The sequence below is a fragment of the Somniosus microcephalus genome, unplaced genomic scaffold, assembly GCF_052327205.1.
Source record: "Somniosus microcephalus isolate GS21.2 unplaced genomic scaffold, FLI_Smic_1.0 scaffold1, whole genome shotgun sequence".
In the NCBI taxonomy this organism is placed as follows: Eukaryota; Metazoa; Chordata; class Chondrichthyes; order Squaliformes; family Somniosidae; genus Somniosus; species Somniosus microcephalus.
Genome location: NW_028225188.1, coordinates 132,362 through 157,291, shown reverse-complemented (window position 1 = coordinate 157,291; position 24,930 = coordinate 132,362). Strand labels below are relative to the sequence as shown.

At 47.4% G+C, this 24,930-nt stretch overlaps 2 protein-coding genes across 3 annotated transcripts; one reads left to right on the top strand and one right to left on the bottom strand.

Annotated features, from left to right (window-relative positions):
* Positions 1-596: 596 nt before the first annotated feature.
* Positions 597-11,445, bottom strand: LOC147084118 (uncharacterized). Of its 2 annotated transcripts, XM_085979845.1 has the most exons (3): positions 11,365-11,445; positions 10,278-10,432; positions 597-2,351 (listed from the first exon to the last, which is right to left on the bottom strand). In XM_085979845.1, exon 3 carries the CDS (start codon positions 2,240-2,242, stop codon positions 1,445-1,447), a length of 798 nt encoding a protein of 265 aa, XP_085835971.1. In that variant the 5' UTR covers positions 2,243-2,351; positions 10,278-10,432; positions 11,365-11,445; the 3' UTR covers positions 597-1,444. The 2 variants fall into 2 exon arrangements, with proteins under 2 accessions (XP_085835971.1, XP_085835970.1); XM_085979844.1 differs by lacking the exon at positions 11,365-11,445 and having other exon boundaries at positions 10,278-10,616.
* Positions 11,204-24,690, top strand: LOC147084117 (uncharacterized). Its single transcript, XM_085979846.1, has 3 exons — positions 11,204-11,285; positions 23,649-24,165; positions 24,328-24,690. Exons 2-3 carry the CDS (start codon positions 23,757-23,759, stop codon positions 24,540-24,542), a joined length of 624 nt encoding a protein of 207 aa, XP_085835972.1. The 5' UTR covers positions 11,204-11,285; positions 23,649-23,756; the 3' UTR covers positions 24,543-24,690.
* The last annotated feature ends 240 nt before the right edge of the window (positions 24,691-24,930 follow it).

Genomic DNA, 24,930 nt, shown 5'->3' with positions numbered 1-24,930 from the left:
GGGCTGTGGGGAAAGAGCAGGGCAGTGGGACTAATTGCATCGCTCTTTCAAAGAGCCGGCACCAGAACGATGGGCCGAAAGGCATCCTACTGTGCTCTATGATTCTATAACATCAGCTTCTCTCTGCTCACTAGTACTGAGAACAGGGAATAATCTTTAAATCCAGCCCAGTTATTGGGGTTTTAACATTAACAAGCCCCAGTTGCCTGAATTAACATGGTTCAGTCCTGGATGTGATTAAAGGCATCGGAAACAGTGGAATCGACCCACCGCAGTCACACTGTGGACACTCTGGTGTGTCAGCGGGTGGGATACACCAGGGAATCCCTTTCCACACACTGAGGTTGACTCTAATGATCGGGAGTCCCAGGGTTTCGGACACCAGATAATCAAGCTCACAAGAACACAAATTGTCTCTCCAGGCTTTATTAAGAGCGCTGCATAACACAGATCGGGTGATAATTCCCTCAATCTGGAGAATAGAAGTACAGTGGATTCGCGCGCGATCTTCTCGAGTCTGTTCCAATTGACAATGGCTTAAGTGGCCTGTTCTTATACACAAGCTTGGTTACCGCTCAGGAAATGGGATTGTTTGGACCTGTCTGTTGACCGCCTCCTGAACTCCTGCTAATTCAGGGAATTTAGTCCATCTGTGACCAGACTATAACCACAAGCCCGTCTGGTTAACACACCTATACGGTCCGTGAGGTTATTATTAGATTCACACCCAGACGTTGTGCCTTCACTTGTCTGGCACTTCATCCTATAACACGGGTACAGGGGCTCAGTAATGTTTCATTCATCAGAAAAAGACAAAGTACAACAACATACTGGGCAGCTTAACAGAATCTCATCATATTTATGGGGCCATAAATATAAGTCATTAATAAATCCAGGAGGGAATTCAGGAGAAACTTCTTTACCCAGAGAGTGATGAGAATGGGGAACTCGCTACCACAGGGAGTAGTTGAGGTGAACAACATAGATGTATTTAAGGAGAAGCCAGATAAACATCGGAGGATATGTCGGAGGAGGCTCGTGTGGAGCATAAACCCCGGCATGGACCAGTTGGGCCGAATGGCCTGTTTCTGTGCTGTACATTCAATGTAATAACATGAACAGTCCACCGGTGCGCTCGAGGCCTTCCGTGACCGGTGGGTACCGGAGGGACTGGCGTGCATCATCACCACCGAAAATAGAATTTTAATTTAATTTAAGTTTCCTTTAAACTTTTTTTGGTTATGTTACATGTTTTATTGGTTGTGATGGTTGACTTTTAATAGGCAATTGCCTGTGATAAGGAGAAAAACAAAAATAACATTAACAGTCAAATCAAGGGAATCATCAGCACAACAGATTGAAAGATTAAACAGCAGTACAAGAATTTATAAAACATTCATCCATTCCACGTTCATGTCACCCCAGCTGTCTACAGGGCCCTGCGCTACACAACAGTGTGAACAAGCTGGTGTCGCTTCAGGACCCTGGAGCTTTTAAAGCTCTCCCCACAGTCAGAACATTTAAACACTCTCTCATCAGTGTGAACAAGCTGGTGTCTCAGCAGGTGGGATGTGTAAGTGAATCCCTTCCCACACACTGAGCAGGGGCAGGGAAATGGCCTCTCCCCGGTGTGAACTCGCTGGTGTCTGGTCAGAGTCCCGGAGCATTTAAAACTCTTCCCACAGTCAGAACATGTAAATGGTCTCTCATCGGCGTGAACAAGCTGGTGTTGCTTCAGATACCTGGAGCATTTGAAGCTCTTCCCACAGTCGGAACATGTAAATGGTCTCTCATCGGTGTGAGCAAGTTGGTGTTCCTTCAGATCCCTGGAGTATTTGAAGCTCTTCCCGCAGTCGGAACATTTAAATGGTTTCTCATCGGTGTGAACATGCTGGTGTTCCTTCACATGCCCGGAGTATTTGAAGCTCTTCCCGCAGTCAGAACATTTAAATGGTTTCTCATCAGAGTGAACAAGCTTGTGTCTCAGCAGGTGGGATGAATAAATAAATCCCTTCCCACACACGGAGCAGGTGAACGGACTGTCTCCGGGGTGACTGCGCCGATGAACTTCTGACGTAGACGGGGAACTGAATCCCTTCCCACCATCCCCACCTTTACCCGGTTTCTCCCCGGTGTGACGGAGCACGTGTCTCGCCAAGGCAGGCAATCGGCTGAAGGCGAGTCCACACAAGGAACATGTGTGCAGTTTGTCTGCACTGCGATCACTGCTCTCTCCTTCCATGTGTAAAGGCCGATGATATTCAGGTCCTGATGAATTGAGCAACTCTGTCAGATCTTGTGGTGATGTTTGGTTTGAGCTTCCTGTCTGTAAATGCTCCACTTCTAAAACTCTGTAAAAGGAGTTTAGAAAGGGGGTAAGAGGGAGAATGTTGTCTCATGTCCCCCTTTCCCAGCCCAGGGGCAGTGAAGCTGATTTTCAGGCCCCAGCTGCTGCACAAGTTGGTTGAAAAGATCAACAGTAACGGCGGCTGCAATCCCGACAAGGCCCCGCGCTCCAGAAAGCACTCCGGCCGCCGCACTGAGTTGTGGCTGACCCCGCGCATGCGCCCCATGGCCCCGCCCTCAGCTGCTCCACAGGCGCCCGGCCCGCACCGCGCATGCTCAGCACACACCCTGGGCCCGTCAATCATCCTCCCCCGCGCCTGTGCGCTGGGCCCGAGCTCCAGGCTGCCGCACGGGGCTTTCTTTGTAAAGTCGGTGTTGGTGAAGAGCCGCAATCAGTGAGGGAAACATAGAAACATAGAGTAGGAGTAGGTCATTCGGCCCCTTGAGCCTGCTCCGCCATTCAACGAGATCATGGCTGATCATCCAAACTCAGTATCCTGTCCCTGCCTTCTCCCCATATCCCTTGATCCCTTTAGCCTTAAGAAATATATCGAACTCCTTCTTGAATATATTTAATGAATTGGCCTCCACTGCCTTCTGTGGCAGAGAATTCCACAGGTTCACCACTCTCTGGGTGAAGAAATTCCTCCTCATCTCTGTCCTAAATGGCCTACCCCTTATCCTTAGACTGTGACCCCTGGTCCTGGACACCCCGACCATCGGGAACATCCTTCCTGCATCTAGTCTGTCTAGTCCTGTTAGAATTTTATAAGTTTCAATGAGCTCCCCTCTCATTCTTCTGAACTCCAGCGAGTATAAGCCCAATCGACCCAATCTCTCCTCACACGTCATTCCTGCCACCCCAGATATCAGTCTGGTGAATCTTCGCTGCACTCCTTCCATGGCAAGAACATCCCTCCTCAGATAAGGCGACCAAAACTGCACACAATACTCAAGGTGTGGCCTCACCAAGGCCCTGTACAACTGCAGCAAGACATCCTTGTTCCTGTACTCAAACCCTCTCGCTACGAAGGCCAACATACCATTTGCCTTCTTAACCGCCTGCTGCACCTGCATGCTTCCCTTCAACGACTGGTGCACAAGGACACCCAGGTCTCGTTGCACTTCCCCTTCTCCCAATCTATTGCCATTCAGATAATAATCTGCCTTCCTGTTTTTGACACCAAAGTGGATAACCTCGCATTTATCCACATTATATTGCATCTGCCATGCTTCTGCCCGATCACCCAACCTGTCCAAATCATCCTGGAGTTTCTCAGCATCCTCCTCACAGCACACACGCCCACCCAGCTTTGTGTCGTCTGCAAACTTGGAGATATTACATCTAGTTCCCTCGTCTAGATCATTAATATATATTGTGAACAGCTGGGGTCCTAGGACCGATCCCTGCGGTACCCCACTGGTCACTGCCTGCCACTCGGAAAAAGACCCGTTTATTCGAACTCTTTGCTTCCTGTCTGCCAACCAGTTCTCTATCCAATTCAATACCTTGCCCCCAATCCCATGAGCCTTAACTTTACACGCTAATCTCTTATGTGGGACCTTATCGAAAGCCTTCTGAAAGTCCAAATACACCACATCCACTGGTTCTCCCATATCTATTTTACCAGCTACATCCTCAAAAAATTTCAGTAGATTAGTCAAGCACGATTTACCTTTTGTAAATCCATGTCGACTTTGTCCAATCCTGTCACTGTTTTCCAACTGCTCTGCTGTTACATCTTTTATAATGGATTCTGGCATTTTCCCCACTACCGATGTCAGGCTTACTGGTCTGTAATTCCCCGTTTTCTCTCTACCACCTTTTTTGAATAGTGGGGTAAAATTAGCTACCCTCCAATCCATGGGAACTGTTCCAGAGTCTATCGAATTTTGGAAGATGACCAGCAATGCATCTAGTATTTCTAGGGCCACTTCCCTGGTGATTGTAATTTTCTGGAGTTCCTCCCTCCCTTCCATTTCCTGATTTACAGCTATTTCTGGGATGTTACTTGAATCCTCTATAGTGAAGACCGATGCAAAATACCTGTTCAATTCAACTGCCATCTCCTTATTTTCCATTATTAATTCCCCAGACTCACTTTCTATAGGACCAACGCTCACTTTGTTAAATCTTTTATTTTTTAAATATCTATAGAAACTTTTACTATCAGTGTTTATATTTCTAGCTAGCTTTCTCTGGTACTCTCATTTTTCTCTCCTTATTAATCTTTTAGTCATTCTTTGCTGTTTTTTATATTCTGTCCAATCTTCTGACCTGCCAGCCATCTTTGCACAATTATATGCTTTTTCTTTAAGTCTGATACTATCTTTAACTTTTTTAGTTAACCACGGATGGTGGGTCCTCCCCTTGGAATTTTTCTTTCTCGTTGGAATGTATATATTCTGTGTATTCTGAAATATCCCCTTAAATGTCTGCCACTGCAACTCTATTGACCTCTCCCTTAACCTAATTTGCCAGTCCACTTTAGCTCGCTCTGCTTTCATGCCCTCATAATTGCCCTTATTTAAGTTTAAAATACTAGTCTTGGACCCACTCGTCTCTCCCTCAAACTGAATGTAAAATTCAATCATATTATGATCGCTGCTACCTAGGGGCGCCTTCACTATGAGGTCATTAATTAATCCTATCTCATTGCACAATACCAGGTCTAGTATAGCCTGCTCTCTGGTTGGCTCCAGAATGTGCTGTTCTAAGAAACTATCCCAAAAAGATTCTATGAACTCCTCATCTAGGCTACCTTTGCCCATCTGATTTTTCCAGTCTATATGTAGATTAAAATCCCCCATGATTATAGCCATACCTTTCTGACAAGCTCCCATTATTTCTTCCTTTATACTCCATCCTACCGTGTGGTTCCTGTCAGGGGGCCTGTACACCACTCCCACAAGTGACTTCTTGCCTTTATCATTTCTCAACTTAACACGCAGGTGCAGCAAGCAATTAGGAAAGCAAATGGTACGTTAGTCTTTATTACAAAAGGATTGGAGTATAAGAGTAAAGTCTGACCGCAATTATACAGGGCCTTGGTGAGACCACACCTGGAGTATTGTGTACAGTTTTGGTCTCCTTACCTAAGGAAGGATATACTTGCCTTAGAGGGAGTGCAACGAAGGTTCACCAGACTGATTCCTGGGATGGGGGGATTGTCCTATGAGGAGAGATTGAGGAGACTGGGCCTATATTCCCATGAATTTTGAAGAATGAGAGGTGATGTCATTGAAACATCTACAATTCTTACAGGGCTTGACAGGGTAGATGCTGGGAGACTGTTTCCCCTGGCTGGGGAGTCTAGAACCAGGGGTCACAGTCTCAGAATAAGGGGTCGGCCATTTAGGACTGAGATGAGGAGAAATTTCTTCACTCAGAGGTGGTGAATCTTTGGAATTCTCTGCCCCAGAGGGCTGTGGAGGCTCAGTCATTGAGTATAATCAAGGCTGAAATCGATAGATTTTTGGACTCATGGGGAATCAAGGGATATGGGGATCGGGCGGGAAGGTGGTGATGAGGTAGAAGATCAGCCATGATCTTATTGAATGGCGGAGCAGGCTCGAAGGGCCGAATGGCCTGCTCCTGCTCCTATTTCTTGTGTTCTTAAGAAAGCTGTTTGCTATAACCTGCTGCCCCACGACAAACACAGAGGATTTCAGTCACGTGGAGAGACTGGAGAAGCTGGGATTGTTCTCCTTGGAGCAGAGAAGGTGCAGCGGAGATTTAATGGAGGTGTTCAAAACAGGAAGGGTTTTGATAGAGTAAATAGGAGCATGGGAACAGGAGGAGGCCATTCAGCCCCTCCAGCCTGTTCCACCATTCAATGAGATCATGGCCGATCTGTGTCTTAACTCCACCCACCTGCCTTGGCTCCATATCCCTTTGCTCCCTTGTCTAGCAAAAATCTATCGCTCTGGGATTTAAAATGATTAATTGAGCTGGCATCAACTGCTTCCTGTGGGAGAGGGTTCCACACTTCTACCACCCTTTGTGTGAAGAAGTGTCTCCCAACTTCTCTCCTGAATGGCCTGGCTCTGATTTTAAGGTGATGTCCCCTTGTCCTCGACTCCCCCACCGGCGGAAAAAGTTTCTCTCTATCTACTCTCCCAATTCCTTTCAAAATCCTAAAATCCTCAATCACTCCCTAACCTTCTAGATTCCAGGGAACACAAGCCTAGTTTATGTAATCTCTCCCTCATAATCTAACCCTTGGAGCCCGGGTAACATTTGGTGAATCTGTGCTGCACTCCTTCCAAGGCCAATATATCCTTTCTGAGGTGCGGTGCCCAGAACTGTACACAGTGCTCCAGGGAGTTCCAGGGAGTTACTGTGCGTAGGTCCCTGAGGGTGGCGGGACATATTGAGAGAGTGGTTAACAAAGCATATGGGATCTTGGGCTTCATAAATAGAGGTATTGAGTACAAAAGTAGAGAAGTTTTGCTGAACCTTTATAAAGCGCTGGTTAGGCCACAACTGGAGTATTGCGTCCAGTTCTGGTCACCACACTTTAGGAAGGATGTGAAGGCCCTTGAGAGGGTGCAGAGGAGATTTACCAGAATGGTTCCGGGGATGGGGGATCTTAGCTACAAGGACAGGTTGGAGAAGCTGGATTTGTTTTCATTAGAGCAAAGGAGGTTGAGGGCTGATTTGACAGAGGTGTACAAGATTATGACGGGTTTGGATAGGCTAGACGGGGAAAGGCTGTTCCCACGAGTTGATGGTACAAGGACTAGGAGACACAGATTTAAGGTTTTGGGCAAGAGATACGGCGTTGGGGCGGGGGGGATGTGAGGAAAAACTTTTTTGCGCAGCGAGTGGTGAGGACCTGGAACTCGCTGCCGACGGAAGTGGTGGAAGCGGAGACACTCAATGTTTTCAAGGGGAGACTGGATAGGCACTTGAGGCAAATAAACTTGCAGGGCTACGGGGATAGAGCGGGGGAGTGGGACTGACTGGATTGCTCTACAGAGAGCCGGCACGGACTCGATGGGCCGAATGGCCTCCTTCTGTGCCGTAATGCCTCTCTGGGGTCTAACCAGGGCTTTGTATAGCTGTAGCTTATAAGGAGAAACTGTTTCCAGTGGCAGGAGGGTCGGTAACCAGAGGACACAGATTTAAGGTCATTGACAAAAGAACCAGAGGCGAGGTGAGGAGAATTTTATTGACGCAGCGAGTTGTTGTGATCTGGAATGCGCTGCCTGAAAGGGCGGTGGAAGCAGAGTCAATAATAACGTTCACTGGGGAATTGGATAAACACTTGAAGGGGGAAAATTTGCAGGGCTATGGGGAAAGAGCAGGGGGAGTGGGACTAAATGGAGAGCTCTTTCAAAGAGCCGGCACAGGCACGATGGGCTGAATGGCCTCCTTCTGTGCTGTATGATTCTGGGAGCCACTCCTAGAGTGGAGTGGTGCCCGCAGGGATCGCTTGGCAGGAAATTGGGAGGAGGTGGTTCACACGTAGACAGCACCTGATTTCGAGACGCTGTCCTTTTAAAATTTGTCCTCCACAGGCAAGGAGTGACTCGGTCCCTTTAATGACAATCACATTGAAAAGGAGAGTCTCTGTCCCTTTAAGAGCCCTCCGCCCACCACTCCTGCCCTTTTCGTAAAGTCTTTGAAATTAATAATAAAGGTTCATGCAGAAAAAATGTGTGTGTCTGACTGTATTTTAGTGAGTATCTGTGTCTGTGTGTCTGTCTGACTGTATGTGTGTGTCTGTGTAGAATAGCATCATAGAATGATACAGCACAGAAGGAGGCCATTCGGCCCATCATGCCTGTGCCGGCTCTTTGAAAGAGCGATCCAATTAATCCCACTCCCCCTGCTCTTTCCCCAAAGCCCTGTAAATGTTTTCCCTTCAAGTATTTATCTCAATCTCTTTTGAATTATAATATCGAATCTGCTTCCACCGCCCTTTCAGGCAGCGCATTCCAGATCACAACAACTTGGTGTAAAAATCTGTTTCCTCATGTCACCTCTGGTTCTTTTGCCAATCGCCTTAAATCTGGTTTCTGTCCCTTCAGCCATTGGAAACGGTTTCTCCTTATTTACTCTCTCAAAATCCATCCTGATTTTGAACAACTCTATCAAATCTCCTCTTAATCTTCTTTGCTTAAGGAGAACAACCCCAGCTTCTCCCATCTCTCCACGTAACTCAAGTCCCTCATCCCTGGTCCCATTCTCGTAAATTTCTTCTGCACCCTCTCTAAGGCCTTGACATCCTTCCTAAAGTGTGGTGCCCAGCGGAAGCCTAGCCAGTGTTTTATAAAGGCTTAGCATAACCTGCTTGCTTTTGTACTCTATTCCTCTATTATTAAAGTCAAGGATCCTGTATGCTTTTTTAATAGCCTTCTCAACTTGTCCTGCCACCTTCTAAGATTTGTGTACATACACCCCGAGGCCTCTCTGTTCCTGCACCCTCTTTAAAACTGGACCATTTAGTTTATATTGCCTCTCCTCATTCTTCCTACCAAAATGAATCACATCACACTTCTCTACATTAAATTTAATCTGCCACGTTTCTGCCCATTTCACCAGTCTGGCTACATCCTCCTGAAGTCTGTTACTATCCTCATTGTTTGCTACATTTCTGAGTTTCGTGTCGTCTGTAAATTTTGAAATTTTGCCCTGGATCCCCAAGTCCAGGTCATTGATATATATCAAAAAAAGCAGTGGTCCGAATCAATGTTCACGTTAAGTTGCATGGCCACGCAGCGGTCTGGAGGTCCCGCGCAGCCGGCTCACCGCCCTATAAATGGAATAAACGCGCATGCGCGGAAATTTGAATGGGCCGTGCAGCCCGTTAAAGGGGCCACGCACCTCAAAAAAAGAGAGGGAACATTGATCCTAATACCGACCCCTGGGGAACATCACTGTTTACCTCCCTCCAGTCTGAAAAGCAACCGTTCACCACTACTCTCTGCTTTCTGTCAATTCAATTCAATTCAAATCGCTTTATTGGCATGACAAGGTACTTCTTATGTTGCCAAAGCATCGAAAAACATTCATGGTTGTACACAAAAATACAGATCTATCCATAGTGTATAAACAGATATATCCCTGAGTGTATAAATATACATTCATATATAATTTGTATATACTCTTTTCTTATATTTAGTGGTTGTCCCTCTGTTTATGGCAAGCTGTAACATAGTGTGCCGCTAAGGTTACACAATTTCTCTCTTCCCCTAGTAGGTATGGGAGTTTTTGGTCGTCATTCAAATTTCTGAATTCCGGGCATATTTTTGTGAATTTTGGGTAGAAATTCTCCCTTATGCCCTGATATTTTCTACAAGCTGTGAGGAAGTGCATCTCTGTCTCCACCACTCCCTGACTGCAGTGAGAGCATATCCTGTCCTCTCTTGGTAGCCGGGTCTGCCTGTGTCTACCTTTTTCGATCGCCAGGCTATGTTCACTAAGTCTGTGCATTGTCAAGGTTTTTCTCAGTTTGCTATCCTTTACCATGGTCAGGTAATCAGCCATGTTGTATTGTCTGTTTAGGGCCAAGTAGCAATTGAGTTTGTTTTGGGTTTTTGTTGTTTCTGCCCAATATGACAGATATTTTTCCTTTTGCTTAGCGACGATTCCCTTGGCAGAGAATTGGGAGGGGGTGAGTGCAAACAGCACCTGATTTCTCGCCAAGCACTCACGGGAGCAGGGGATTTGCTCTCATTTAAATGTCAGTCTCTTAAATATACATTACTATAAAAAGGGAGATGCTGTCCCTTTAAAATCGGTCATCCACGGGGACGCGGTCCCTTTAATGAAAATCTCATAGAAAAAGAGAGCGCCTGTCCCTTTAAGAGAACCCCCACCACGTCCATATTTCTCTTAATAAAGTGCTTGAAATTAATAATTAAAAACGCAGAAAATTAATATTAAAAAAATTAATTCAGGGAGAAAAAATATTTTTACTCACATTTGCTCCACAGGGTTCCTTGTTTCTGTTTCATCAATTTAAAAACAAACTGCTTTTTTTACGATCAGCCATGGTTGCATTGAATGGCGGAGCAGGCTCGAAGGGCCGAATGGCCTAATCCTGCTCCTATCTTCAATGTTTAAAACAAGTATCTTCTGTAAAATAAAATTAGTTTGAGCTGTAAAAGGAACATAAAAAATAAACTTTCCCAGGATCACAGATTCTAACCAGGCCAAAATAACAACAGAGAATGCTGGAAAAACTCAGCAGGTCAGGCAACATCCGTGGAGAGAAATTTACAAAATGGCGGCGGGCCGATCCCAGGTCCCGCCTCCTCCTTCGCCGCGATTGGTCGGTCCTCCAGGCTCCGCCTCCCCTCGCTCATTGGTGGAGAGCTCAATGTCAGTCAGTGCACGTCGGCGACGTCGTGACGTTGCAGGGTGGGCGGTTGGAGCAGGCGGGAAATTAAATTCATTTAAATTAAATCTCCCGTCAGCCTCCTCCGTCCCAATCAGCCGGCGCAAGTCCCGCCCCTCGGGCTCCCCGATTGGTTGGAGGACCCGCCGCCGGCTCGCTCCTCCAGCCCCGCCCGCTCCCTATTGGTCGGAAGCTCCCGTCAATCAGGCCCTGGGCCCGGGTCCTATCTTCTATGTACTTTCAGTGATGACTTTTATAAACTGGTTTTACAGGAAATTAGAAGAGGAGGGGAGAGATTTGAAGACACTCGGTCCCTTTGTGACTCTAAAGCTGCAGCTGACCCCGCGCATGCGCCCCATGGCCCCGCCCTCTCCTGCTCCACAGGCGCCCGGCCCGCACCGCGCATGCTCAGCACACACCCTGGGCCCCTGTCAATCATCCTCCCCCTCTGAACAGGCCCCGCCCCCTCCCCCTACTCCGCATGCGCCGCCGGGCCCCGCTCCCGAAGTTGAGCCGCTACCGCGCCTGCGCAGGGCCCCGCATTCTGGGGAAGGCCCGGGCAACCGCGAGAGTCCAGATCACCGGCGGAAAGTGAGTTTTATCAGGTTTTTTTATATAGAGGAGAGAAGCGCGGGCGGGGAGATAAATAAAAAGAAAATACAAACCGCACCGTCCCAGCGCCCTCCCGGGACGGAGCGGAGCGGATTGAGCCGCCGCAGCCCCTTGTCTTCTGCAGGGAGCCGGACTGGGGCACGTCATCAACTCCACAGCGGTGACTGATGGGAGCTCCGACCAATAGGGAGAGAGCGGGCGGAGGACTGAGGTGGGTTCTCCAACCAATCGGGGTGTCCGAGGGGCGGGACTTCCGCCGCCTGCTTCTCCCGCTGCTGAGACAAGTGGAATGCAGCAGAGGGCGCTCTTCTGAGTTTGGGGCTCAGGCCTGTTAGTGGAGCAGTGCAGAGGGAACTTTACTCTGCACTGGGCTTTACTCCCTCAGCACTGCACTGGAGGGGCAGCACAGAGTTTTAGACTCCAGTCTCTGGAGTGGGACTTCAACCCACAACCTTCTGACTCAGAGGAGAGAGTGCTGCCGCCTGAGGCACGGCTGACACTCTGTATCTAACCCGTGCTGTACCTGCCCTTGGAGTGTTTGATGGGACAGTGTAGAGGGGGCTTTACTCTGTATCTAACCCGTGCTGTACCTGCCCTGGGGGTGTTTGATGGGACAGTGTAGAGGGAGCTTTACTCTGTATCTAACCCGTGCTGTAGCTGCCCTGGGAGTGTTTGATGGGACAGTGTCGAGGGAGCTTTACTCTGTATCTAACCCGTGCTGTACCTGCCCTGGGGATGTTTGATGGGACTGTGTAGAGGGAGCTTTACTCTGTATCTAACCAGTGCTGTACCTGCCCTGGGAGTGTTTGATGGGGCAGTGTAGAGCGAGCTTTACTCTGTATCTTACTGTGCTGTACCTGCCCTGGGAGTGTTTGATGGGACAGTGTAGAGGGCGCTTTACTCTGTATCTAACCCGTGCTGTACCTGCCCTGGGAGTGTTTGATGGGGCAGTGTAGAGCGAGCTTTACTCTGTATCTTACTGTGCTGTACCTGCCCTGGGAGTGTTTGATGGGACAGTGTAGAGGGAGCTTTACTCTGTATCTAACCCGTGCTGTACCTGCCCTGGGAGTGTTTGATGGGACAGTGCAGAGGGAGCTTTACTCTGTATCTAACCTGTGCTGTACCTGCCCTGGGAGTGTTTGATGGGACAGTGTACAGGAAGCTTTACTCTGTATCTAACCCGTGGTGTATCTCCCCTGGGAGAGTTTGATGGGTCAGTGTAGAGGGAGCTTTACTCTGTATCTAACCCGTGCTGTACATGGCCTGGGAGTGTTTGATGGGACAGTGTAGAGGGAGCTTTACTCGGTATTTAACCTGTGCTGTACCTGCCATCAGGAGCAAATTTGGCTAGGGTAAATAAAATAAGAGAGTTATATGCGTGGCTCAAAGACTGGTGTGGGAGAAATGGGTTTTGCTTCTTCGGACACTGGCACCAGTACTGGGACAGGAGAGAGCTGTTGCGTTGGGACGGACTTCACTTGGCCAGTGCTGGGACTAGAATCCTGGCGAATCAAATAACTAGGGCTGTAGAGAGGGCTTTAAACTAATTAGTGGGGGGGAGGTTTCAAGAGAGCGAAAAATAAAAATGTCAGCGGAGAAGGCAATAGAGCAAGGTGGCAGTGGGAGAATTAAAAATCAGAGTGTGTCAGGAAGGGACAGAATATAGAAAGATAAAGGTAAAGTAGTAAAGGGGGTAAAAGCAGTAATAAATTGTCACAAAACATATTTAAAAGTTCTTTATCTGAATGCACGCAGCATTCGTAACAAAATAGACGAGTTGACGGTAGAAATAATTACACATGGGTATGATCTGGTGGCCATTACGGAGACATGGCTGCAGGGTGACCATGACTGGGAACTAAACATCCAGGGGTATTTGACTATTAGGAAGGACAGACAGGAAGGAAAAGGAGGTGGGGTGGCTGTGTTAATAAGGATGGAATCACTGCAATAGTGAGAAATGATATTGGGTCCAAGGATCAGGATAGTGAAACGGTTTGGGTGGAAATGAGGAATAATAAGGGGAAAAAGTCACTATTGGGCGTAGTCTATAGACCTCCTAACAGTTGCAACTCTATTGGTCGGAGTATAAATCAGGAAATAGTTGGGGCTTGTAATAAGGGAACAGCTATAATCATGGGAGATTTTAACTTTCATATTGACTGGACAAATCAAATTGAGCAGGGCATCCTTGGGGAAGAGTTCATAGAGTGCATTACGGATGGGTTCCTTGAGCAGTATGTTACTGCACCAACCAGGGGGCAGGCAATCTTAGATCTGGTCCTGTGTAATGAGACAGGATTAATAAAAAATGTCCTAGTAAAGGATCCTCTTGGAATGAGTGACCATAACATGGTTGAATTCCAAATTCAGTTGGAGGGTGAGAGAGTTGGATCTCAAACTAGCGTACTAATAAGCTTCAATAAAGGAGACTATGAAGGTATGAGAGCAGAGTTGACTAAAGTGGACTGGGAAAATAGATTAAGGTGTAAGACGGTACATGAGCAGTGGTGTACATTCAAGGAGATATTTCACAACTTTCAAGAAAAATATATTCCACTGAGGAAAAAGGGGATTAAAAGAAAAGACAGCCATTCGTGGCGAAGTAAAGTAATAAAGGATAGTATCCGACTGAAAACAAGGGCATATAAATCAGCCAAGTCTAGTGGGAGGATAGAAGGTTGGGAAGCATTTAAAAGCCAGCAAAGAATAACTAAAAGATTAATTAAGAAAGGGAAGATAGATTATGAAAGTAAGCTAGCAAAAAATAGAAAAACAGATAGCAAGAGTTTCTACAGTTATATAAAAAGAAAAAGGGTGGCTAAAGTGAATGTTGGTCCCTTAGAGGACGAGACCGGGAAATTAGTAGTGGGGAACATGGAGATGGCAAAAACGCTGAACAAATATTTTCTACCAGTCTTTACAGTAGAGGACACTAAAAATATCCCAACACTGGACAAACAGGGGGCTATGGGGGGGGAGGAGCTAAACACGATTAAAATCACTAAGGAGATGGTACTCAGTAAGATAATGGGACTAAAGGCGGATAAATCCCCTGGACCTGATGGCTTACATCCTAGGGTCTTGAGAGAGGTAGCGGTGAGGATTGCGGATGCATTGGAGGTAATTTTCCAAAACTCCCTGGATTCAGGCAAGGTCCCAGCAGATTGGAAAACTGCTAATGTAACACCCTTATTTAAAAAGGGAGGTAGACAAAAGGCTGGAAACTATTGACCAGTTAGCTTAACATCTGTGGTTGGTAAAATGTTGGAGTCCATTATTAAGGAAGCAGTAACAGGACATTTGGATAAGCATAATTTAATCGGACAGAGTCAGCATGGTTTTATAAAGGGGAAGTCATGTTTGACAAATTTGCTCGAATTCTTTGAGGATGTAACAAACAGGGTGGGTAAAGGGGAACCAGTGGATGTGGTGTATTTGGACTTCCAAAAGGCATTTGACAAGGTGCCACACAAAAGATTACTGCACAAGATAAAAAATCACGGGATTGGGGGTAATATACTGGCATGGGTGGAAGATTGGCTATCTAACAGAAAACAGAGAGTTGGGATAAATGGTTCATTCTCGTGTTGGCAATCAGTAACTAGTGGTGTTCCGCAGGGGTCAGTGCTGGGACCCCAACTCTTTATAATCTGTATTAACGATTTGGAGGAGGGGACCAAGTGCAACATATCCAAGTTTGCTGATGATACAAAGATGGGAGGGAAAGCAGTGAGTGAGGAGGACATAAAAAACCTGCAAAAGGACATAGACAGGCTAAGTAAGTGGGCAGAAATTTGGCAGATGGAATATAATGTTGGAAAGTGTGAGGTTATGCACTTTGGCAGAAAAAATCAAAGAGCAAGTTATTATCTAAATGGAGAGAAACTGCAAAGTGCTACAGAACAAAGGGATCTGGGGGTCCTGGTGCATGAAACACAGAAGGTTAGTATGCAGGTGCAGCAGGTGATCAGGAAGGCCAATGGAATCTTGGCTTTTATTGCAAGGGGGATGGAGTATAAAAGCAGGGAAATCTTGCTTCAGTTATACAGGGTACTGGTGAGGCCACACCTGGAATATTGCATACAGTTTTGGTTTCCATATTTAAGAAAAGATATACTTGCTCTCGAGGCAGTTCAGAGAAGGTTGACTCGGTTGATTCCGGAGATGAGGGGGTTGACTTATGAGGAAAGGTTGAGTAAGTTGGGTCTCTACTCATTGGAATTCAGAAGAATGAGAAGCGATCTTATTGAAACATATAAGATTGTAAGGGGGCTTGATCGGGTGGATGCGGGGAGAATGTTTCCACTGATGAGTGAGACTGGAACTAGGGGGCATAATCTTAGAATAAGGGGCTGCCGTTTCAAAACTGAGATGAGGAGAAACTTCTTCACTCAGAGGGTGGTAAATCTATGGAATTTGCTACCTCAGATAGCTGTGGAAGCTGCGACATTAAATAAATTTAAAACACAGATAGACAGTTTCCTCACTGATAAGGGAATTAGGGGTTACGGGGAGAGGGCAGGGAAGTGGACGTGAGTCTAGGTTCGGATCAACCATGATCCTATTGAATGGCGGAGCAGGCCCGAGGGGCCGTATGGCCTACCTCTGCTCCTACTTCTTATGTTCTTATGTTCTTTTTCTCTTCACATATCTATAAAAGCTTTTACAGTCAGTTTTTATGTTCCCTGTAAGCTTACTCTCATTCTATTTTCCCCTTCTTAATTAATCCCTTTGTCCTCCTTTGTTGAATCCTAAACTGCTCCCAATCCTCAGGTTTACTGCTTTTTCTGGCCAATTTATATGTGCTCTCCTTGGATCTTATGCTATCCCTAATTTCCCTTGTTAGCCACGGTTGAGTCACCTTTTTTGTTTTATTTTTATGCCAAACTGGGATGAACAAATTCTGCAGTTCATCCATGCGGTCTTTGAATGTTTGCCATTGCCTATCCACCATCAACCCTTTGAGTGACATTCCCCAATCAATCCTACCCAACTTGCTCCTCAGACCATTGTAGTTTCCTTTATTTAAATTTAGGACCCTAGTCTCTGAGTCAACAACTTCATTCTCCATCTTAATGAAGAATTCGATAATATTATGATCACTCCGACCCAAGGGGCCTCGTACAACAAGATTGCTAATTAATCCTTTCTCGTTACATAATACCCAGTCTAAGATGGCCTGATCTCTGATTGGTTCTTTGACATATTGGTCCAGGAAACCATCCCGTAAACTCTCCAGGAATTCCTCCTCCACAGTAGAGGACATGAGAGATGGGGAGGGAGTTCCTTTAAATGTGGAGGAGGTGGGTGTCGCTTTAAATGTGGAGGGGGTGGGTGTCCCTTTAAATGTGGAGGCGGTGGGTGTCCCTTTAAATGTGGAAGGGCTGGGTGTCCCTTTAAATGTGGAGGGGGTTGGTGTCCCTTTAAATGTGGAGGGGGTGGGTGTCCCTTTAAATGTGGAGGGGGTGGGTGTCCGTTTAAATGTGGAGGGTGTGGATGTCCCTTTAAATGTGGAGAGGCGGGGCCGCGCATGCTCATTCGGCCCCACCACAAAACGAGGCTGCCAGTGCACCTGCGCGGGGCCTCCGGGGAGAAGAAGGAAGGCCGGGCCCGGGGAAGAGGCAGAATCAGCGGCCGGGGTAAAGTACAGTGTTGGGGAATCGATTTAAATCGAGGTGAGGGGGGAGCGGCGAGCGAGATTATAAAGTAAAATACGAGAAAAACCAAACCTGAGAGTCGGGCGGGTGGACCTCCGCGGACGCCGAACGGAGCGGATTGACCCGCGCGGGGGGGCGGAGTGAGCCGGAGCAATGTGATTCTGACTGATGGGAGCGCTGACCAATAGGACGAGGGCTGAGGTGGGAGGACTGAGCTGGGCGGCCTGGACCTCCAACCAATGGTGGCACGGCAAGGGGGCGGGACCTCCTCTCCAGCTCAGGTGCGCTGGGGCCAATTGTGACGCGCTGTCCCCAGGTGAGAGCAGCTCAGTCAGCACAGAGCTGGGGCTGGAATCTGGGAGAGGGGCCGCAGGCAGCGGGCCTGGCAAAGGGGCACAAGCTTCACAATACAAGCTTCTTTCAAATGCAAAATTGTTTCCTACAGACAGCCTTGGTCACTCTGCAAAAAAAACTGTTTAACAATTCATCATAACTCCCCTGCTTTAGGAGAGGCATAGAGTGCAAAAGCACGGAAGTTATGATGAAACTGTGTAAAAGACTGGAGTCAGCTGTGGCTCAGTGGATAGCAGAGTCAGAAGGTTGTGGGTTCAAATCCCGCTCCAGGGACTTGAGCATATAAAACGAGGCTGACACTCCAGTGCGGTGCTGAGGGAGCGCCGCACTGTCGGAGGGGGAATACTGAGGGAGCATCGCACTGTCGGAGGGGCAGCACTGAGCGAGCGCCGCACTGTCGGAGGGTCAGTACTGAGGGAGCGCCGCACTGTCGGAGGGGCAGCACTGAGGGAGCGCCGCACTGTCAGAGGGGCAGTACTGAGGGAGCGCCGCACTGTCAGAGGGGCAGCGCTGAGGGAGCGCTGCACTGTCGGAGGGTCAGTACTGAGGGAGCGCCACACTGTCGGCGGGGCAGTGCTGAGGGAGAGCCGCATTGTCGGAGATGCCGTCCTATGGATGAGACGTTAAACCGAGGCCCCTGTCTGCTCCTTCAGGTGGATGTAAAAGATCCCGTGGTGCTATTTCGAAGAAGTTATCCCCGGTGTTTTGAGCCCAATATTTATCCCTCAATCATCATGATGAAAAAACAGATTATCTGGTCATTATCATATTGCTGTTTGTGGGAGATTGCTGTGTGCAAATTGGCTGCCGCGTTTCCCACATTACAACAGTGACTACACTTCAAAAATACTTCATTGGCTGTAAAGCGCTTTGGGACGTCCGGTGGTCGTGAAAGGCAGTTAAGAAGGCAAATGGTATGCTGGCCTTCATTACAAGAGGATTTGAATACAGTAGTAAAGAAGTCTTACTCCAATTATGTCTTCTTCTTCTTAGGAAGTCCCTCGGAACCGAGGATGACTTGCTTCCACATTAAAAATGAGTTCTCGGGTGTAAGGGTAAACCGGGAGAGCTTCTTCTCCCCGAGACGGACCCTCTGATATAAAGGGTCGACTGGATCCATGTTTATCTGTAATTTAAACAGAGGTCTGGTTGTTTTCCGAGCTCTTTCCCCTAGAGGAGAGGGTAGAATGGGGGTCTTCAGTGTTAAATGGTTTCACCTGGGTCCAGTGCTTCCATCGCATACCCATCGGTTCCTGTAGACAAACACACGTATCACTTGTCATTAATACAGTACATGGCCCCATCCAACGGGCCCCATTCCCTTTCTTCCGATAACTTGCGTCATTACTTGTTGACCTATTCTGGGCAACTCGTCTGGTTTAAGTCCAGCATTCTGCCTTTCTAGATCTTTAATCTGTTGTTGGTTCCTTACTTCTTTATTCAGTGCTTGTACCTCCTGATTTAGTTGTACTAAGTATCGCCTTAATCTATCTTGCACTGGTCCTGGTTCTCCCACCCCTCCAGCCAAATCCTCTGGTAGTCTCATAGCTCGTCCTGTCATTAATTCATAGGGGGTCAGTCCGGTCGTTCGTCCTGGGGTGGCTCGCAGCCTCATTAGTATGCTGGGTAATAATTCCGACCATCCCCTCCCTGTTTCTTGGATGGCTTTTGTCGGCGCGTTTTTCAGTGTCCTATTCATTCTTTCTACCATCCCCGAGCTCTGGGGGTGATATGGTATTTGATATTTTTGTGTCACATGTAGCAGCTTACAGATTTCTTTCATTATTTTGCCGGTGAAATGAGTGCCATTGTCTGAGTCAATTTGCAGAGGCACTCCCCAACGGGGTATAACCTCGGTAGCCAATATTAGTGCAACTGTTTTTGCAGAGCAGTCTCGGGTGGCAAAGGCTTCCACCCACCTGGTAAATTGGTCAATTATTACCAGGCAATATTTCTTCCCCCGGTCCTGCACTAGGGGGCCGGTAAAGTCAATTTGTATGTGTTACACCATGGTATAGCGCCTTCAGTTGTTGTCTACCACATTCCGGTGCCACCACCTGGTTACGGGGGCCCCATTTCCAAATTCCATCTTGTAATTGCGCGCCAGCTTGTCTCCATTTCTCCTTGTGCTTTTCACTAGTATTTTCTTGTAGCTCCATTATATTTACTTCCTGTACCCCACTGACGATCATGACCATATTTATTTCATTTTTGAATGCGTACTCTGGTTGCATTTCTTCCGCAGCTAGTTTTGCGCCTTGATCTGCGTACCTAATCCCCATAGGGGCCTGGTCCTGGGGTTCATAGAAACATAGAAGATAGGAGCACGAGTAGGCCATTCCAGACCCCTCTTGATTTTGAACACCTCTATCAAATCTCCTCTCAATCTTCTCTGCTCCAAGGAGAACAACCCCAGCTTCTCCATGTAACTGAAGTCCCTCATCCCTGGAATCATTCTCGTAAATCTTTTCTGCACCCTCTCTAAGGCCTTCACATCCTTCCTAAAGTGTGGTGCCCAGAATTGGACACAATAAGTAAGAAAGACTTGTATTTATAAGAACATAAGAAATAGGAGCAGGAGTCGGCCATTCGGCCCCTCGAGCCTGCTCCGCCATTCAATGCGATCATTGCTGATCATCCAAATTCAGTACCTGGTCCCTGCCTTCTCCCCATATCCCTTGATCACTTTAGCCTTAAGAAATATATCCAACTCCTTCTTGAATATATTTAATGAATTGGCCTCCACCGCCTTCTCTGTTAGAGAGTTCCACAGGTTCCCCACTCTCAGGGTGAAGAAATTCCACCTCATTTCTGTCCTAAATGGCCTACCCTTTATCCTTAGACTGTGACCCCTGGTTCTGGACTCCCCGGCCATCGGGAACATTCTTCCTGCATCTAGTCTGTCTAGTCCTGTTAGAATTTTATAAGTTTCGATGAGATCCCCTCTCATTCTTCTAAACTCTAGCGAGTACAAGCCCAATCGACCCAATCTCTCCTCATACGTCATTCCTGCCATCCCAGGTATCAGTCTGGTGAATCTTCGCTGCACTCCCTCCATGGCAAGAACATCCTTCCTCAGATAAGGCAACCAAAACTGCACACAATACTCAAGGTGTGGTCTCACCAAGGCCTGTACAACTGCAGCAAGACATCCTTGTTCCTGTACTCAAAGCCTCTCGCTACGAAGGCCAACATATCATTTGCCTTCTTAACCGCCTGCTGCACCTGCATGCTTACCTTCAGCGACTGGTGCACAAGGACACCCAGGTCTCGCTGCACTTCCCCTTCTCCCAATCTATTGCCATTTAGATAATAATCTGCCTTCCTGTTTTTGCCACCAAAGTGGACAACCTCACATTTATCCACATGCTTCTGCCCAATCACCCAACCTGTCCAAATCATACTGGAGTTTCTCGGCATCCTCCTCACAGCACACACGCCCACCCAGCTTTGTGTCATCTGCAAACTTGGAGATATTACATCTAGTTCCCTCGTCTAGATCATTTATATATATTGTGAATAGCTGGGGTCCTAGGACCGATCCCTGCGGTACCCCACTAGTCACTGCCTGCCACTCGGAAAAAGAGCCGTTTATTCCAACTCTTTGCTTCTTGTCTGCCAACCAGTTCTTTATCCAAGTCAGTACCTTGCCCTCAATCCCATGTGCCTTAACTTTACACGCTAATCTCTAATGCGGGACCTTATCGAAAACCCTCTGAAAGTGCAAATACACCACATCCACTGGTTCTCCCTTATCTATTCTACCAGTTACATCCTCAAAAAATTCCAGTTGATTAGTCAAGCACGATTTACCTTTTGTAAATCCATGTTGACTTTGTCCGATCCTGTCGCTGTTTTCCAAGTGCTCTGCTATTACATCTTTTATAATGGACTCTAGCATTTTCCCCACAACCGATATCAGGCTTACCGATCTATAATTTCCCGTTTTCTCTCTACCACCTTTTTTGAATAGTGGGGTAACATTAGCTACCCTGCAATCCATGGGAACTGTTCCAAAGTCTATCGAATTTTGGAAGATGACCAGCAATTCTGTCGCTCTAGTGCTACTTGTCTCTCCCAGTCCTCTCTTCACCTTGTTTCTCCTCTCTAATGTTTCATCCTGGTGCCCATCCCCCTGTCAAATTAATTTACACCCTCCCCCACAGCACTAGTTAACCGTCCCATGAGGACATTGGTCCCAGCTCTGTTGAGGTGCAACCTGTCCACCTTGGACCGGTCCCTCCTGCCCCAGAACTGGTCGCTCCTGCCCCAGGAATCTGAAGTCCTGCAATATTTCTCTTTCAGGTACTTATCCAATTCCCTTTTGAAAGCGGTGATTGAATCTGCCTCCACCACCCTTTCAGGCAGTGCATTCCAGATCCTAACCACTCGCTGCGTAAAAAAGTTTTTCCTCATGTCGCCTTTGGTTCTTTTGTCAATCACCTTAAATCTGTGTCCTCTGGTTCTCGACCCCTCTGCCAATTGGAAGAGTATCTCTCTGTCTACTCTGTCCAGTCCCCTCTTGATTTTGAACACCTCTATCAAATCTCCTCTCAATCTTCTCTGCTCCAAGGAGAACAACCCCAGCTTCTCCAGTCTATCAACGTAACTGAAGTCCCTCATCCCTGGAATCATTCTCGTAAATCTTTTCTGCACCCTCTCTGAGAAACATAGAAGATAGGAGCAGGAGTAGGCCATTCGGCCCTTCGAGCCTGCTCCGCCATTCAATGAGATCATGGCTGATCATCCAAATTCAGTACCCTGTCCCTGCCTTCTCCCCATATCCCTTGATCTCTTTAGCCTTAAGAAATATATCCAACTCTTTCTTGAATATACTTAATGAACTGGCCTCCACCGCCCTCTGTGGCAGAGAATTCCACAGGTTCACCACCCTCTGGGTGAAGAAATTCCTCCTCATTTCAGTCCTAAATGGCTTACCCCTTATCCTTAGACTATGACCCCTGGTTCTGGACTCCCCGGCCATCAGAAACATCCTTCCTGCATCTACTCTGTCCAGGCCCGACAGAATTTTATAGGTTTCGATGAGATCCCCTCTCAATCTTCTAAACTCCAGTGAGTTTAGAAGAATGAGAGGGGATCTCATTGAAACTTATAAAATTCTGACAGGACTGGACAGACTAGATGTAGGAAGGATGTTCCCGATGGTCGGGGATTCCAGAACCAGGGGTCACAGTCTAAGGATACGGGGTAGGCCATTTAGGACTGAAATGAGGAGGAATTTCTTCACCCAGAGAGTGGTGAACCTGTGGAATTCTCTACCACAGAAGGCAGTAGAGGCCAAGACATTAACTATATTCAAGAAGGAGTTGGATATATTTCTTAAAACTAAAGGGATCAAGGGGTATGGGGAGAAAGCAGGGACTGGGTACTGAATTTGGATAATCAGCCATGATCGCATTGAATGGCGGAGCAGGCTCAAGGGGCCGAATGGCCTACTCCTGCTCCTATCTTCTGTGTTTCTATGTTTCAGTTTGAGCTGGAGTGGAGATGGAGGAGAAGCTGCTGGGTTTAACCCCCAGTACTTCTGAACCCAGGAGGACCCAACAATTTCCAATGTGTGACAGTCAAGGGAGGTGGATTCTGGGGGAGATTAGGTTGTTACACAGACACTGTACGTACAATGTAAAAGAGTATTCTCTTAGGAACAAGTATTTCTGTATCGGCTTTTAATCCAGTTTACATCTACAGATTTGTTTTAATTCATTCTTGGGATGTGGGCGTCGCTAGCAAGAGCAGCAAATATTGCCAATCCCCAGTTTCCCGTTGAGAAGGGGGTGGTGAGTCTCCTTCTTGAACTACTGCAGTCCGTGTGGTGAAGGTATTCCCACAATGTTGTTCGGTAAGGAGTTCCAGGATTATGACCCAGCAACGATGAATATCGTGTGTGTGTGTGTCAGGATGGTGTGTGACTTGGAGGGGAACTTGGAGGTCATGGTGCTCCCATACAACAGCTGCCCTTGTCCTTCTAGGTGGTGGAGGTTGCGGGTTTTGGAGGTTCTGTCAAAGTTCTGGTCCAGTTGCAGATGTATAAAGTTTCTTTCCTTCTCCCCCTCCCACACCCACCTCTCTCTCTCTCCTCCCATGGAGGCCAGAGTCTTGTGTAGGCCCAGACCAGGTGGCGGATTCCCTTCCCTGAAGGACATCAGTGAACCAGTTGGGTTTTTATGTCAATCCGGCAACTTTCATGGTCACTTTTTTCTAGTGCCGGCCCCACAATTGACCAGATTCATTGAGCTCAATTTCACAACCTGCCTTTGTTTTCTTGTGGGTTGTCTCTCATGCTCCCTGTTTTAAATTAATTTTACAGGGCACTGGAAGGGGAGGATTTGCAGATGGTAAGCTCAAACCAAACATCACTTCAAGATCTGACAGAGTCACTCGACTCATCGGATCTGAATATCATCGGCCTCTGAACATGGAAGCAAAAAGCACAGTTCACAGCGGGGAGAAACCGTACACGTGTTCTGTGTGTGGACGAGGCTTCAGCCAACCCTCTGGCCTATTGAGACACAAGCGCATTCACACCGGGGAGAGGCCGTTCACCTGCTCTGAGTGTGGGAAGGGATTCACTCAGTCATCCACCCTGCTGACACACCAGCGAGTTCACACTGGGGAGAGGCTGTTCACCTGCTCTGAGTGTGGGAAGGGATTCACTCAGTCATCCCACCTACTGAGACACCAGCGAGTTCACACTGGGGAGAGGCCGTTCACCTGCCCTATGTGTGGGAAGGGATTCACTGAGTCATCCAACCTGCTGAATCACCAGCGAGTTCACACTGATGAGAGACCTTTTAACTGCTCGGACTGTGGGAAGTGCTTTAAAAGTTCCAGGTAACTGACATGCCATCAACGTGTTCACACTGACGAGAGACCATTCAGGTGCTCTCACTGCGGGACTGGGTTTAGGCAGTCACCTGACCTCACTATACACCTGCGCACTCACACTGGGGAGAGGCCGTTCACCTGCTCCGTGTGTGGGAAGGGAGTCACTCACTCATCCCACCTGCTGAGACACCAGCGAGCTCACACTGACGAGAGACCTTTCAGGTGCTCTCACTGTGGGACTGGGTTCAGGCGATCATCTGACCTCACTGTACACCAGCGCACACACACTGGGGAGAGGCCGTTCACCTGCTCCATGTGTGGGGAGGGATTCACTCAGTCATCCAACCTGCTGAGACACCAGCGAGTTCACAAGTGACTGCAGGGGTTGGATTCTGCTGTTATTGCTGCTGTTAATCACATCCAGGACTGAAACCATGTTCATTCTGACAGTTGGGGTTTGTTTCTGCTGATGTTAATAACTCCTGTAACTGGGCTGGAATTTAATATTCTGGATAGATGTCAAATAACCCAGCTGTAATAATAATAAATAACTTCCGGATGAAGTTATGTGCACATCACTTCCTGTGAACTGTGAACTCTGTGCATACATCACTTCCTGTGCATACGTCACTTCCGGTGTTTGGACTAGGATAAATACTGAACTGCTCAGTATGGTAAAAGGGCTTCTCCTAGAGGCATGGTGAAGACCGCTCTTGTATATAGTATAATTATAAGTTGCTTAAAGCTTACTTTAAAGTTCCTTG